We start from the raw sequence: 14,531 nt of genomic DNA, 5'->3' as shown, positions 1-14,531 counted from the left end.
GTCCTCAAGTCCATTCTCTATGTCTGCGTCTTTATTCCTGTCCTGCCCCTAGGTTCTTCAGAACACTTTTTTTTTTTTTAGATTCCATATATATGTGTTAGCATACGGTATTTGTTTTTCTCTTTCTGACTTACCTCACTGTGTATGACTGACTCTAGGTCCATCCATCTCACGACAAATAACTCAATTTCGTTTCCTTTTATGGCTGAGTAATATTCCATTGTATATATGTACCACTTCTTCTTTATCCATTCATCTGTCGATGGACACTTAGGTTGCTTCCATGTCCTCTCCAGGTTTTCTTGATTAAAGTGACCAAGCAGCTTATCAGGGGCCTTGAACTCTTGATGTTGCAGCTGCTATGGCTAATTAAAATGGCAAAGAGCTGAATTCATAGATATGATTAATACCATCAGGGTGCTTTGTGGTTTTAATGTTCATAAATTATGACTGCACAATGAAATTTTTATATGGGTTATAGGATTTTTCCTCTTAAGGATCAGAATTAATTAGTGTGTTCCCGATTGATTTTATGTATTTATCTATCTATTTATTTATTTGTCTTAAATATAAACCAGAGGTGGCTTAGTACATTCTATAGCTTAAGTATTTAGAGAATGATCTCAGAAAGGGGACATAATGCAGACCAACCCCACTATTCTAGAGCGGCGCAAGCCTAGGGTTCCCTGGCTTTTCATTCCGAATGCACATCAGGAGAGCCAATCAATTGCTAAAAAAATTGATTCTGGAGATCTTTGTTTCTGAAGCATAATTCCCCTAAATGATCTGACTAGGAGAGACTTTGCCAGCTAATAAATTTGTCAGGTTGTTACAGAAGACAGTAGTCATTCTTTCTGTCGCTAGAATTCCAGTGTGACATTGACAAGATCTCCTTAAATTTCATTTTTCTTCCTGGTTGGAGTTAAGTGGCCGGAGCCTTTGCTAATGGCGTTTCTCTAATCTCCTCATTTGTATTTCTATCCAGTCGTTTCTCTCGGCTTTTGGACATAATTAAATAGACGACAAAGGGTGGTACTTGCTGCCCAGTCTCTTCAGTACGCCCTCTGCTGCCCTACTCAGTTACCAGCCGGCTCCCAGTGTTGCTTGACCATATGGTGCACTTGAACCTGCCCCCCTTCCCTCCCTTGGAGCTCACCATCAGTCCTTGACCTGGTAACTAACTGGTCACTGAGATGTTTTGATGGACTGTCAGTGAAGCTGGAGAGCCAACTGGCAAGTGGCTCTGAGTATGTTTATCTACATGGAGGAAGGGTGTTTGAAATCTTTTCAGAGTTTCAGAAAGACAGCCAGTTCCTTCCTGCACAGAAAGTACTGAGGCTGCTCCTGATTCGGCTGTCTGAATTCTCTCGTTTTTACTCATCACAGTCACATCTGTTTGGGTTTCTGCCTCTCTCCTGGAGATGCCTCTTGAGAGCAGGTCCCCCCAGCTTCTTTCCAGCTCCGCCAAGGCCTGCCAAAAGAGATTGGCAGACAACAATCAGCATTCTCTGCTCTGATAACTCACATAACTCTCCCTGAAAAGAATGCCAAAGCCTGCTTCTCAAGCGAACCCATGAGGAATGGCGCCGAAGAGACTCATATTTTTCTTGGGGATCCCATGTGGAGTTTCTATTCTGATGGGATGGGAAGAGAAAGGGCAGAGGGCAAGTATGAGGAGGGCAAGATGAAGAGGTAGGAGGAACAGGGGCACAGGCAGAAAAATCATAGGCTCCCAGGGCCCAAAAGACTTTCCAGGACATCTCATCCAGAGGTCTTCAAATGTTTTGTTTTTAGTAGTGGAATCTTTTTATTTTTATCTTTTTCATAAGAAATCACACAATGAGTCCCAATATAGGAAAGAGAGGAAAGAAGTGCTATGGTTGAAACAGGCGTGAGGGAACTTACATCTGTGTACTCTTAGGGCTCTGCAGGACACGATTTGAAAGCCATTCATCAAGTCTCAAGGATGATTTTAAAGATGGGAAAACTTGGACTTCCCTGGCGGTCCAGTGGATAAGACACCGTGCTCCCAATGCAGGGGGCCTGGGTTCGATCCCTGGTCGGGGACTAGATCCCACATGCCGCAACTAAGAGCCTGCATGCCGCGACTAAGAGATCCCGCATGCCGCGACTAAGAGATCCCGCATGCCGCAACTAAGATCTGGCCCAGCCAAGTCAATAAATAAATATTTTTAAAAAATAAATAAAGGTGGGAAAAATGAAGCCCCAACAGGAGATATGACATGTCCAAGGTCACACAGCCAGTTAGTGGTAGAGACAGGATTCAAAGGTATGCCTCCTGTCTCCCAGGCTAGAACTCTTTGTGAGTCGACTTGGAGAAAGGAGCCAAGGATGCTTTCTTCCTGAATCTGATGGAGGAGAGAGCTTGGTGGATAGGGCAGTGGGGAGCAAAGGTCTGGGAGGAGCTGCAGCGAGTAGGCCCACCTAGCATAGAGGAGTTGGGAGCCTTGGAGTTAAGCAGGAAGAATTGAAACTCTGGATCTGCAGGAGATCCAGGAAGTTCCCTAACAAGGGTGCAGGGTGAACTGGTAGGAGCAGAGCAAGACAGGAGAAAAAGGCGCTTTGGAAGTGTCAAAGGAATGTTCTTTATTCATCCTCCCACTGGAATGTCATGCTGCTGCCCTGGGGTGGCAGTAAGACAGAAAGGAAAGGCAAAATATGCTTCTCTAGGGTAGCCTGGAGTCTTTCTCTCATTATTGCCTTCCCAAGATGAATGGGGTTTTGGGACTTCCCTGGCGGTCCGGTGGTTAAGACTTTGCCTTCCAATGCAGGGGGGTGCAGGTTCAATCCCTGGTCGGGGAGCTAGGATCACACATGCCTCGCAGCCATGAAACAGAAGCAGTATTGTAACAAATTCAATAAAGACTTTAAAAAAATTGTCCACCTCAAAAAAATCTTTTAAAAATAAAAAGATGAATGGGGTTTTAGCACAGTTCTGCTTCTTTGAGGGTTTCAGAGTTATATTCATACTCTTCTCTGAGAGCACCTGAGAAATACACATGAGAGTTAGGAAAGGATGAAAATATCTGCTTCATTAGTGGTTAAAGTGATTGTACAATACAGTTTGGACCCAAAGTCAAAATGGCTTTCATTCGGTCCCTCCCCGCCGCCCCCTGCCACCATGATCCCTCTCCAGTGACAGGCCTCTGTGGGTTCTCTCACTGAAGGAGACAGGAGAACACATGTGGTCTGCAGGCAGGCACACCACAGAGAGTTAGCTGCCCTATCTCTAGTCTCACCCATCACACGTCATTCGTTTTCCTGTCCATGGAGGTGAAAGAACAAAGGGGGGATATAAATAGGCAGAAGTACATTTTATGGGCTGACAGGGACATGGGGCAGAGAGAGAGTCTGGTTCCCCCATACCTCTCATTTTTCAAGAGACGTTAGAGCAAGAAAGATATCTATAGACACCCATAGAATCATTTGGTTATCAGCTTTGACCCAGTGGTTCCATGCTCATGGCATAGAGTTTAATTCTCTAATGTATTTAAAAAAAAAAAAAAGCCTGGGGTGGTGGGTAGGGGTTAGTGACAGAGCTGGTGTATTTACATGTTTGTGTTTGTGACTTTGTCGTGACGTGCCCCTCCTCTTCATTATATATTCCTGAAGTCTTCTTCGTGCCTGTCTACCTCAAATACCCACCTGAAAATACCTTATGAATGGTATTTGGACAAGCAAACAATGAGTGCTCTCCCGGTGAAGAAGCGGAGGAAAGAGCGTGGGAAAGCCCTCCTCATTTTCTCAGTACCATTCCCTCATTCTTCCCAAGTTCTGTCCCTTGCCTGAATCAGAACTCTGCCTTTCTTTAGCTTTGTCATGCCTGCTTTGGTTCAAGGTCCCAAGAGAGAAGCAAGAGGAAAGAAAGAAAGACAGAAAAAAAAGGCCCTTGGAGTTGGTACTCAGCAGAAGGTAAAAACATGGCCAGTGAGTAGGAATCTCTTAACTGTCCGTCCCACACCCCAAATATTTGGTCCTGGTCAGAGCTCCTTTTGACCCCTCTTTTGGTGAGATGATTTCCCTTCGTGGTACTTGGAATTCAAATCACATACGTTCTGAGCCAGGGAACATCTTCCTACCCTTCAGAATCAGTATAGATCAGTCATTTGTCAATTATTTTCAATAAACTTTTATTGAGCATAAATCATGTGACAGGAACTGTGCCAGGAGATGGGAATCTAGTGGTGACCAAGCCCCAGCCCCAATTTTTAAGGTGTTCAGAGTTCCGTGGGAGCAGAGCAGGGTTTCTCCCCTGTGAATGCAGGTCTGAAGATACTTCGATGGACTTGAGGTGCTAAAACTCTCCTACCTTGTCCTCCTTTTTCTTTTTCTTTTCTTTTTTTTTTTTTTTTTTTTTTTGGTCCTCCCTTTTCTTTTGGGAAAGTGCAAAGCACAGAGGAGCAGGAGACTAACCTGCAGGGAATTTCAGACCATTCGGCATCATTCTCCTGTATCTATCCGTTTCAGTCCCTGCACCTTCACCCCCGCCCACCTTAGCAGACACGTAATCGTGCTTCTGACAGGGCAAGAGACACTTCAAGATTGGGGAAAGGTGGAAGGGAGGTGGCAGCAGCTTCCCCTGTGGAGCAATGAAATTTACAGAAGGTTCAAGTGATTCAACTCTGATGGGCTAAGAAGCCTGAAAGATTTCAGTTTCTTAGTTGAGGTTCAGGCAGAAGAGCTCAGGAAAGGACCAGGGTCTAGGCATTTGGTTTTGCATCTGTATCAATTCTGAAAAGATCTGAAAAGGGGTGGAGGTCCAGTAAACAGAGCATAGTGGTAGCTCCACGTTGGAGCAGACTTAACTATTGGGGGGCTTCCTTTCTGGCGTCAGAAATCAAGTAACATAGTAAAACAATCATGTCTGTTTGAAGGGAGGGATGTGGACGGACTATTCTTTTTGTTACATTTGACCTCAAAATTCCTTCTTTCGTCTCCAGATTAAACTATAGAACAGGGAAGGGGCAGAACTTGTGAATTGAGTGAAGTGAGCAACAAGCGAGACTTGATTCCTGAATTGGAGGGAGGCAGGCTGCCTGAGCTTGGGGTGGGGGGGCGGGGAAGTTAGGGTATTGGAGACGCGCCAGAGCTTAAATAAAGAGGCTCAGCTCTGCATTTGCCAGATACTGCTTATGGTACACGACCCAAGCTCTTTGTTTGGATGCCAAAGCCGAACAGAATGATGAGGGGGCGCATTCTGTTTTGTGGCGAGGAAAAACGGGGCTCGGGCCGCACAAATTGGCCTGAAATGAAGAGTCAGCAGAAACCACCGGGTGGCAGCGTGGCGTGCGGGCGCAGCTCTGCAGTGCTGCTGCCGCCGCGGCCGCGGGGGCTAAAGCAGTCTGCGAGCCCCGGCCTCTTTCCTAGATGGCTACAAGTGTCGCCATGCGAAAAACCTCAGCGACTGTGTGTTTGGAGGGGAGTGGGTGTTGTGAGTCCGAGCCTGGGGCGGGGGCTCCAGCCCGGGCGTAACCTGGTCAGCTAAGAGTCACACGCTAACGGAACATCCCACTCCGCCGCCCCCATCGCCAAGCAACCCCCGGCTCCTCCAACCCAACTGCCTCATCCCAGTGCCTCCTCCATCACCGTTTCCTCCCGAAGCTCCTTCGGGGAAGGGGAGGGGAGAAGGCTTTGGGAGATTGAGCCCCTACAGGTGTTAGCCCGAGCGGCCCGCCGGGGACTTGGGGGGTGGGGCGGCTGGGGGCGGCCCGCGGCAGGGAGCCAGCGGGCTGGGCTCCGGGAGGGAGGGGCCGCCGGGGGAGGGGGCCGCGGGAGGCCGTCGCGCTCTTCCGGAGGGTGCCTGCGGCGACGGAATTCCTATACTGAGTCTGTGCCGCGCCCAGAGCGGCAGCGGCGGCAGCGGCGGCAGCGGCGGCAGCGAAGATGCAAGGCCATTACCTGTTTGAGCCCCGTCGGAAAGCTGGCACAGGCCAACTTTTCCCGATCGGCAGGCCAAGAAGTTGCAAGGACTAGTCGGAGGCTCGGAGGGGCCAGGGCGAGGGCGCGCTCCCCCGCGCGCTTCCTCCATCCCCCCCTCCCTGCTGCCGCCCGCGCTCCCGGCCTCTCTCCCGCCCGCGCTCCCTCCCTCCGCCTGCCTCCCTCCTCCGGCCCCCGCCGCGCGGCACCGGGCGGTGGGTGCCGCCAAACTCCGACCCGAGCCACTTGGACTCGCACAGTGTCCTCGGGGCGCAGGGGCCGAGCGCACGCACTCGCGCGGCTCTGCCTCCGCCTGGCAGTCTCGCCCGCGATTCCGGCCCGGGGCTGTGGCGTCGGCTCGGCCCCAGGCAGCCGGCAGCCCGCGCGGGATCCGGACCACCGCCGGAGGAGCTCGGCCGGCATGCTGAGCCCCCTCCTCGGCTGAAGCCCGAGCGCGGAGAAGCCCGGGCGAGCGCCGGCTCCGGAGACGAAGGCGGCGGAGGCTCGAGACCGAGCGGACGAGCGGCGGACGAGCGGGAGGAGGAGGCGAACCCGGAGAGGGGCCGGGAAAGAAGTGGTGGTGGTGGTGGGCGTCGTGGCCATGGCGGCGGCTATCGCCAGCTCGCTCATCCGGCAGAAGCGACAAGCCCGGGAGCGTGAGAAGTCGAACGCCTGCAAGTGTGTCAGCAGCCCCAGCAAAGGCAAGACCAGCTGCGACAAAAACAAGTTAAACGTCTTTTCCCGGGTCAAACTCTTCGGCTCCAAGAAGAGGCGCAGAAGGAGACCAGGTTGGAAGGGGCTCTTGGCTGGCGTTCTCGCGCCCCCGTACTTTACGGGCGTGGAGGGGGCTGGGGGGCGTGGATGGAGGCGGAGGTGAGTTTGTTGGCGGCCCATCTAGCGCGGATGTGGCCACCTAGCCGGTGTGCGTGCGTGGGAAGCGATCGCTTTCTCGCCTCCTTCGTAACAGTAACAGGCTTGCTGCATTGCAACTGCCGTGGGACAGGGGCAGAGCCTGGGGGCATACCCTGCCCAGCGGGCGCGCAGTCAGCTTCAGACAGGCCACATGTGTGCAAGCCCGTGGGCTCTGGGCAGGCGTGACCCAGACGTGGCTATCGCGTGAGTGGCGTGTTCATTGCAGGCGCGGAGCTGGGCAGACCCCTGCCCACCTCCACCCCAGGAAACCCGGGGAATCCCTCCCTTGCCTTCACCCCCGAAGCTCTGACCCTTCCCCTCCAGCTTCCACCCCCAAGGGCCGTGGGCTTCAGCTATCCAGGCAGTCTGTTTCTTTGATCACTTTTAAGCTTATCGGGACAGACTTGTGGTGCAGCTTTGAAATATTTGCTGGAGAGAAGGGGGTGGATTCCTAGAACCTGTGGCAAGGAGCTTAGTGATCTGGTTGAGACTAGTCAAACTGTGGTTACTTACTACTAAAACGCAGGATTGAAGAGACTTTAAACTCAGAGCCAGATCGTGGGTCCTTTTGAGCCTGTTCAGTGAGAAGAGTAGCGCGGTATTCCGGTGCCAGGGGAAATTCACACAGCTAGAGGTGTCGGGTTGCGTCAAGGTAGACCTTCAGGCGTAGAGGCAGCTTATTTGGCTATTCTTAACCAAATGAATCCTTTACGCTGTTTTCTTCCTTTTACTAGATAAATAACACAGAATTTCAGACTTATTCATCAGTCTGTTATTTCGCTATTTGTGTGTTCTACACATCCTGGAATAGAAATGCAGACACATTTTCTGCTTGCTCGAAGTTTTTAAGGCATTAGCTGTAAATTCGGCTTGTTTTTAAACAGGGTTAAGCGGTGGCAAAGCATGATTATGTGGCCTGAATAATCACGTAAACATCATTTCAGTACAGGTGTCTGTATTCAATAAAAGCAAATTTTGGATAACATGGCTGTTATTGATAAATGAGACACTTCATTAATCTATGGTGATTCATAATTGAAAATTATTTTGAGAACACATATTTTGGATAATTATATTTGATGCGAAATTTGAAAATAAATATGAACTAATTTTCTTTCCTCCCCACCAACAAAACCCCTGCTCTTTGCACCCGTTTTCCCTAAGGATAATTAATACGATAGGGTATGATAATGGTTGTTTTATTCTCCCCTCCCCCTTTTTTTGTATCGCGGCTCAGTTTTCTAAATAGAAGTCCTTTGATGGGGTTCCAGGTTATTGATGCGTTTTCAACCTTCTGAGAATGGAGGTAATTCTTTATTCAAATTGTGGTATTTCTGAGGGAAATCTTTGCTAGAGTGTTTTTGGTCCCTGCTTGGTAAACCACTCTAAATCATCTTAGTATTCCTCCTTTTCCTTCCACATGAGAAGTAGCACGTTGTTAAAAGGCAGAATATGCCATTTGCCAACCCATTTCGAATGCTCAATGAGCTAGAGTGCCACCCTGTAAGCCAAAGGACACGCTATCAGAAACTGTCCGTGCTGTCAGTAGCTTTAGGGCTTTACCAGCGTTACCAGGTAGAAATCAAATGTTTCTTCAGTTCGGAGACTGGTTCTGAAGCTTGGAGTTTGTTTGTTTGCTTTCTTTCAGGGGACTCTTTAAATAAAAGTGTCATTTGACCTTTTCCACTAAAATTTTTAAATAAAACTAGAGTTCTGAAATCTGAGTCTTTTCAACTATATATGTACAACTTATCAATTGATCCAAACCATCCTTCTCCTTGCAGAGCCTCAGCTTAAGGGTATAGTTACCAAACTATACAGCCGACAAGGTTACCACTTGCAGCTGCAGGCAGATGGAACCATTGATGGCACGAAAGATGAGGACAGCACTTACAGTAAGTGACTGCAAAATAAATAATAGTATATCCCAGCATGTTGTTGACATTGTGTTTTCTTTCTTTCTTTTTTTTTTTTTGAAATAAACAACCCTTGCTAAATCCCAAAGCAAATCCAAAATAGAGTCAACACTATATAATCCTGTTTCAGCAGGTTAACCTAAAGGAAGGGGACCATGAAAATATCTAGAATAGTGAACTGTAGCAAATAATGTTGACACCATTCTAAGGAACAATCCAAATGTCATCTCCATGGTGATCTGGATAGATTTATGGCTGTCCTTTGGATTTTATTACTTTTTTCCCACAGAAAATTTACTCACCCACACACTGATCCTGAAATAGCACGGTTATCTCTACTCTTAAGAACCGGTCTCATCCCAAGAGAGAGGAGAGGTTTCATGTCAGGAGAATTCATCATTACAAGCTTTCACTTCTGCTCCCCCCGCCTCCACAGACACTGATAACTCTCAGACTAATTGGGATTTTAACACTGAGATACCTCCACAGGTGGGTAAAGACATTTCTTTGAGTGCTTTATTTTTAACCCCGTGGTCTTAGGACCAAATTGGAGACCATCATGGTGAACCTAAAAGAGAAACACATCAAAAAGAAAGTCAATTTTATTTCCAATTACTGAAGGATAGTGATTCCAAGATATTATATAACCTTTTGTTACATATGCTTTATTTATTTGGAGTCATCAAAACATAAATTCACAACTAGTAACGGCCCACTGCAATGGTAATAATTGGTGGGGTTTTGCAATTAGCAGATTGCTGCAGACCTATTCAGTGTTCCATGAGGCTAAACCACCTAGTTCTCACCACTCCTTCCCGATTTTCCCTAATTTATATTGCATTTCCCTCAGACTTTGGTAGCTTCCCAGAAATAGTCCCATTACGGAGGAAAGCCCATCTGAATGCTAACAAGTCCTCTGCAGCATTTTCAGAGATGTGGGGCTAGAGACAACAAAGCCATAGACAAGGGTTCCAATGTTGAGTGTTAAAAGAGTTCCACATCTTTTAAGAAAGCGTCCTGGGCTGATTGATGGCCAATGCAAGACCTCAAGAGGAAGTCACCCTTAATTACCCTTCAAGAAAGCTCTGTTGGTACCTAGGATGAAAGAGTTCCATACTTAAATGGTTTACTAGATTTTTGCACTGTTTTGCAAAATGCAGTGTTACTGTTGTGATGCTGAAGTTCTACAATGAGTATGCTAGATATTCTTTCGTGCATACTCTTTCTTCTATTTGAAAAAAAAATGAGTCAGGGGTAACTAGAGGGTTTTACTGCACTCCTATAACAGACATGAGTCCATTATGACCAGTAATAAAACATTCCCATAAATTGTATGTTTAAATCGGTGTTTGGGAAAGAAATTAGGGGATGTAAGCTGCTCCATTTTCCAAAGTGCCTCAGCAAAACGGATTCACTGGGCATCATTGGAAGGAAGTTCACGATCAGCTGCGAGTGAGCCCCACCCGGTCAGGTTTTCCCCCATCTGCTTTTAACGTTTTTTCAAGGTGGAAATCGGTGAAAAAGTTATTTTGGGTCCAGCGTTTCAGTTTTCCTGAAAAGGAAAAAAAAAAACCCCAGACAATTCATTTGTTTATAAACAGCAATATGGCACACGCATCAAGATCACACTGTATATGTAGTCATTTTAGGATATTACACACACATAGATATGTACACACAGACACGCGTACACACACACATATATGTATGTGTACGTGTGTAAATCAAGGCTCCATTTCTTAACTGTGGAATCAGGTAGTAGGTTTTACTTTTCAATTCCTGCATACGCATAGCTTGTGCCTTTTGGTTGTCTTATAACTGACTGATATGCATGGCATTTCTGTATACTAATGATATTGTCAGGCCTTTAAAGAGACAGAATCTGTGTTTAGGCACACTGGAATAATGAGAGGTGAGTCAGCTGACGGTATTACCATCACATGAACCATACAAATAAAAAGTATCTCCAAATAAATAGCAGGTCTGTGGGGCTTCACTCTACCTATGCTGCCAAGTATAACCAGGGGCCAGAGAGCCAGCTTTTCTTCCCACTTAAGTACATCGTAGGGTGTTAAGTCATCACGAAACAAGAATGTTTAATGGTTAAAGTGATCATTAAACTGATCATCATTAAAATGGAAGTTTAGCCATGCAGATGGCTTCTTTTTTTTTCCCCCTAAGCCAAGCACTTTTCTTGGCATTCATTATTTAATTAATTATTTTAAATGAGTGGAACAAAAGTACAAGTTTTTTTTTTTTTCCCCCAACTCTCACTTTTTCATTTTTATACTATTTCCTTAATATGCATTCCTGGTATTATGTTTATATTTTTCTTATTTTTATTAATTTTTAGGATCTTTCATTTTTTTCTCACTTAGTTCAACGTGGTTGATTTTATGATATTTTAATTCTGACACGGTAAGCCAGATCATGGTAAAACAAATCAGTTCACGTTTACCCAGATACATCTATTTCTAAAAACATATGTTTGATATTATGCATTCAAGCTGACCTTAGGTAGCTTTATTACAGTGATAAATGTTAGTCCAGTAAACTCTCATCATGAGCAAGTCAACCACTGTAAATTATCTATTGCCCCCTGAAAAGGAAGAGATGATAGACATTTCAAGGGAGTGGTTTTATAATATCTGCCATGGGTTCAATGAGGGCGATGTTAGAATAGGCAGCTTTCCTTTCAAAACTCCAGTAGTGTTACCAGCTCAATGGGTCAAGTCTTTCCAATCTACATTAATATATACTTTTTAAATTACTCCCTTTGAGAAATTGATCTTAACCCAACTGATAAAAAAGGATGGCCTCACTTTCGTATTCGGCAAACACTGAGTGCCAACTGTGCGCACATCTCTGAGAAAAACGGTCCCTTCGAGGTAGAAGGAGTTTGTTTTTATGGAGACACAACAGAAAACAAGAAACGAAGGCCCTTTTATTTATTAAAATCTTCTTCAAAATTTTGACAGAAATGGAAAAAGAGATATTAGGTGTTTAATGAATGTGTTTTAGATACACAAATAAAATCAATTGTTCTCTTTTCATGTTTAGCATATTTTCATCCTAATCAAAATAATATCTTAAGTCCATGAACTACTCCAGATTTAGAGAAGCAAAGGCATATTGGAGAATATTAAACCCGTGCAGGCTCACCCTTGATGTAATTTCTTTGCATTATTATCTGGAAATACTGTCCCTTTAGAGAGACTTTAAACAAACCTGTTTTATGATCTATCTTGACTGTCTAAAGAAAAAAGATTGGACTGGTATCACCCGTCACTCTCCACTTTTGCTGCTCTCTTCGATTTTTTATGTTAGAGTGGTATTTTTTGTTTTTGAATCAGGCTTCACAGAAATTTATGGTGCATAGTGAAAAATCCATGGCCACTATAGAGTTCATACTGTTATTCAGGAATCCATAATGCCGGGCATGGGTTACTGATGTTCTTTGCTTCTCTTCCTCCTACCGCTATCTGATGTTTGGGACTTAAGCATTTTCTTGCCCATTAAAACACACATCAGAGAGGAGTTGGGGCACACGGTGAAAATCAAATATTTCTCTCTCTCTCTCTTTCTCTGTTTTTTGCTCGTTACCACCTGCATTCAGAGAACTAAGGAGGTTCAGAATATTGTGAAAAATGAAGTTCTAGAAACAATTCTGAGCGCCCTTTATTACCCCTCATCTATCATCTATTATCATCTATTAGTTTGACTAAACTAGGATTCAGACATACACTGGTGTTCTAGTTGTCTAGTGGTATGGCTTTTAAGCCAAACCCATATGGAGGTTTTTGTTTGGTTTCATTTGGTTTTTTAGATATCAGAATTTAAAACTATGAGCTTTTATGTCATGGGATTGTGATCTCTTACATTCCAAAAATGTAATATTATCATGGTTTCCCCATACAGAACGTATACATGACCTGCTCAGTGAGATCGGACTTCATTCCCGGGCACTGCATGGTCAAATATAGCATTAGCTCCTGGCTCGCAATCTGTGCAATTACTTCCCTTCACCTCACATAACAGAAGGGCACAGCTTCAAATATGATGAGTATTGAGTGAAATGCCATCAGTGGCATGTAGTAGGGACACTTGCATTTTGAACCGTACACTGTCCTGGCTCCTCTCTGGTGACACCCTGGCTTTCAGGGAAAGGTACATTGTAGGCTCGCCAAGGAATATTGAGTTCTTCATTAATATTTCTCACCTCCGTAACCCCACCTACTGCAGTAGAATATGCATACAGCAAGATAAGAGATCTGAGAAAAACTCTTCTTACCCGCGGGGTGACTGCTTTACGTTCTTGTTCACAGGAGTGATAGCAGACCAATTTATCATCCTCCATAAACTTACACACCAAGGCAAAAATCGCCAACATTGGTCTAGGACTCTTGAGAGAAAGGTGCACAGGCTATTTTCAAAAGATGTGTGTGGCAAGCACTACGTTTTAAAAATGTACTGTTTTATTTTGATTCCTGGTGTAGGAGGGAGTAGACAGCTGGTAGGGGGAAGACGCCCACTGGTTTCATCCAGTGAGTGGTGTGTGATTGTGAAGAGAGCTGGGGTGTAAGTTTCACGCAATCAAACCTTCAAATGGAGAAATGGAGGCCTCCTTGGCACGAGCCAGCCGCCCACTTACAACTATTTAGGAAAAAAAAAAAAATGAAATAAATAAACCGCTCGAGTTCATTGTTTTTATTCCTATAACCTTTGCTCCCAGAGACTAAAAGACAACCTATCTCAACCCAATCTTAGAAAATGTTCTTTAAGAGATACTACGGTGGGAACGTAAGACTCCTTTTTTTCAAGGCCTGGAACTCTTTTTTTGTGGTTGCGTCAGAAATAATACAGACGATTTAGGTGAAGGAGTTGGACTAGTGTCTTTTCTGAGATTCTAGGAATCTCTCCCCAGCTGATAGATCATATCTGTGTCTGTGAATTTCAGCAGTTGTCTAAGGGAGCAGTTTAAAACCTTGGCTGGTTGAAAATAAAGCTATTTAATATGTAGACCAATTCCTGGAACTGGATCTTTACAGAAGCATCAAGATTTCCCACCTCCAACACTATACAAACCATGGAATTGTCTTCCATTTTCTCCAGGGTGTTTGAAAATATGTAGCTATAGTCCCCGTTATATGACTGCAGCCATGAATCAAGAATACTGAAAGGTAGAAGAGGCCCTATCTATCTGTAGTTTTATATATATACATATATATATATATATATATATATGTATATGTATATACATATATATGAATATTCCTACCAAGCACACAGTACTTTTGGAAGAAAAGACAGTCTGCTGGAAACATTGAAAAGCTATGGAATTCGAAATCATAACCTTGTTTTCACATTCTTTTGGGTTGCAGCTCTGTTTAACCTCATCCCTGTGGGTCTTCGAGTGGTGGCTATTCAAGGAGTTCAAACCAAGCTGTATTTGGCAATGAACAGCGAGGGATACCTGTACACCTCGGTAAGCCTTTCACTGTGTTCATGTTTTGATTATTCTACTCTTCACCTGATATGAAGTGAAATAGGCTGCATATGTGTTATCATTGCAGACTTGTGTGATTTGAGGAAGAGTGGTCTGGATGGAAATATCTTCTTTGAAAAGACAAATTAATTTCCAGTGAAAATTATACTTATTACTAAGTAATCATTGGAAGCTAGCATTTTGGGTATAAAATTCAAAGATTCACTAAACATTTTTGCATACATTGGCATATGGGTTGTTATTTTGTGTAGCATATGATA

The 14,531-nt window shown here is 44.9% G+C and overlaps 1 protein-coding gene across 12 annotated transcripts in view; it reads left to right on the top strand.

Moving 5' to 3' along the window:
- FGF13 (fibroblast growth factor 13) overlaps positions 1-14,531 on the top strand; it is a 543,918-nt gene that overhangs the window by 469,196 nt on the left and 60,191 nt on the right. For 11 of the 12 annotated variants that reach the window (XM_028482272.2, XM_028482263.2, XM_055081566.1 and 8 more), the window contains 2 exons: positions 8,634-8,744; positions 14,147-14,250. In XM_028482272.2, the coding sequence (XP_028338073.1) occupies positions 8,634-8,744; positions 14,147-14,250 (215 nt within the window). Of the gene's footprint in view, positions 1-6,193; positions 6,726-8,633; positions 8,745-14,146; positions 14,251-14,531 lie in introns of those variants that run through there. The other variant, XM_007106820.2, reaches the window with a different exon arrangement.

Source organism: Physeter macrocephalus, chromosome 21 (assembly GCF_002837175.3).
Source record: "Physeter macrocephalus isolate SW-GA chromosome 21, ASM283717v5, whole genome shotgun sequence".
In the NCBI taxonomy this organism is placed as follows: Eukaryota; Metazoa; Chordata; class Mammalia; order Artiodactyla; family Physeteridae; genus Physeter; species Physeter macrocephalus.
Note: the sequence above shows the minus strand (reverse complement) of the source record. Positions and strands in the feature narration are given on the sequence as shown.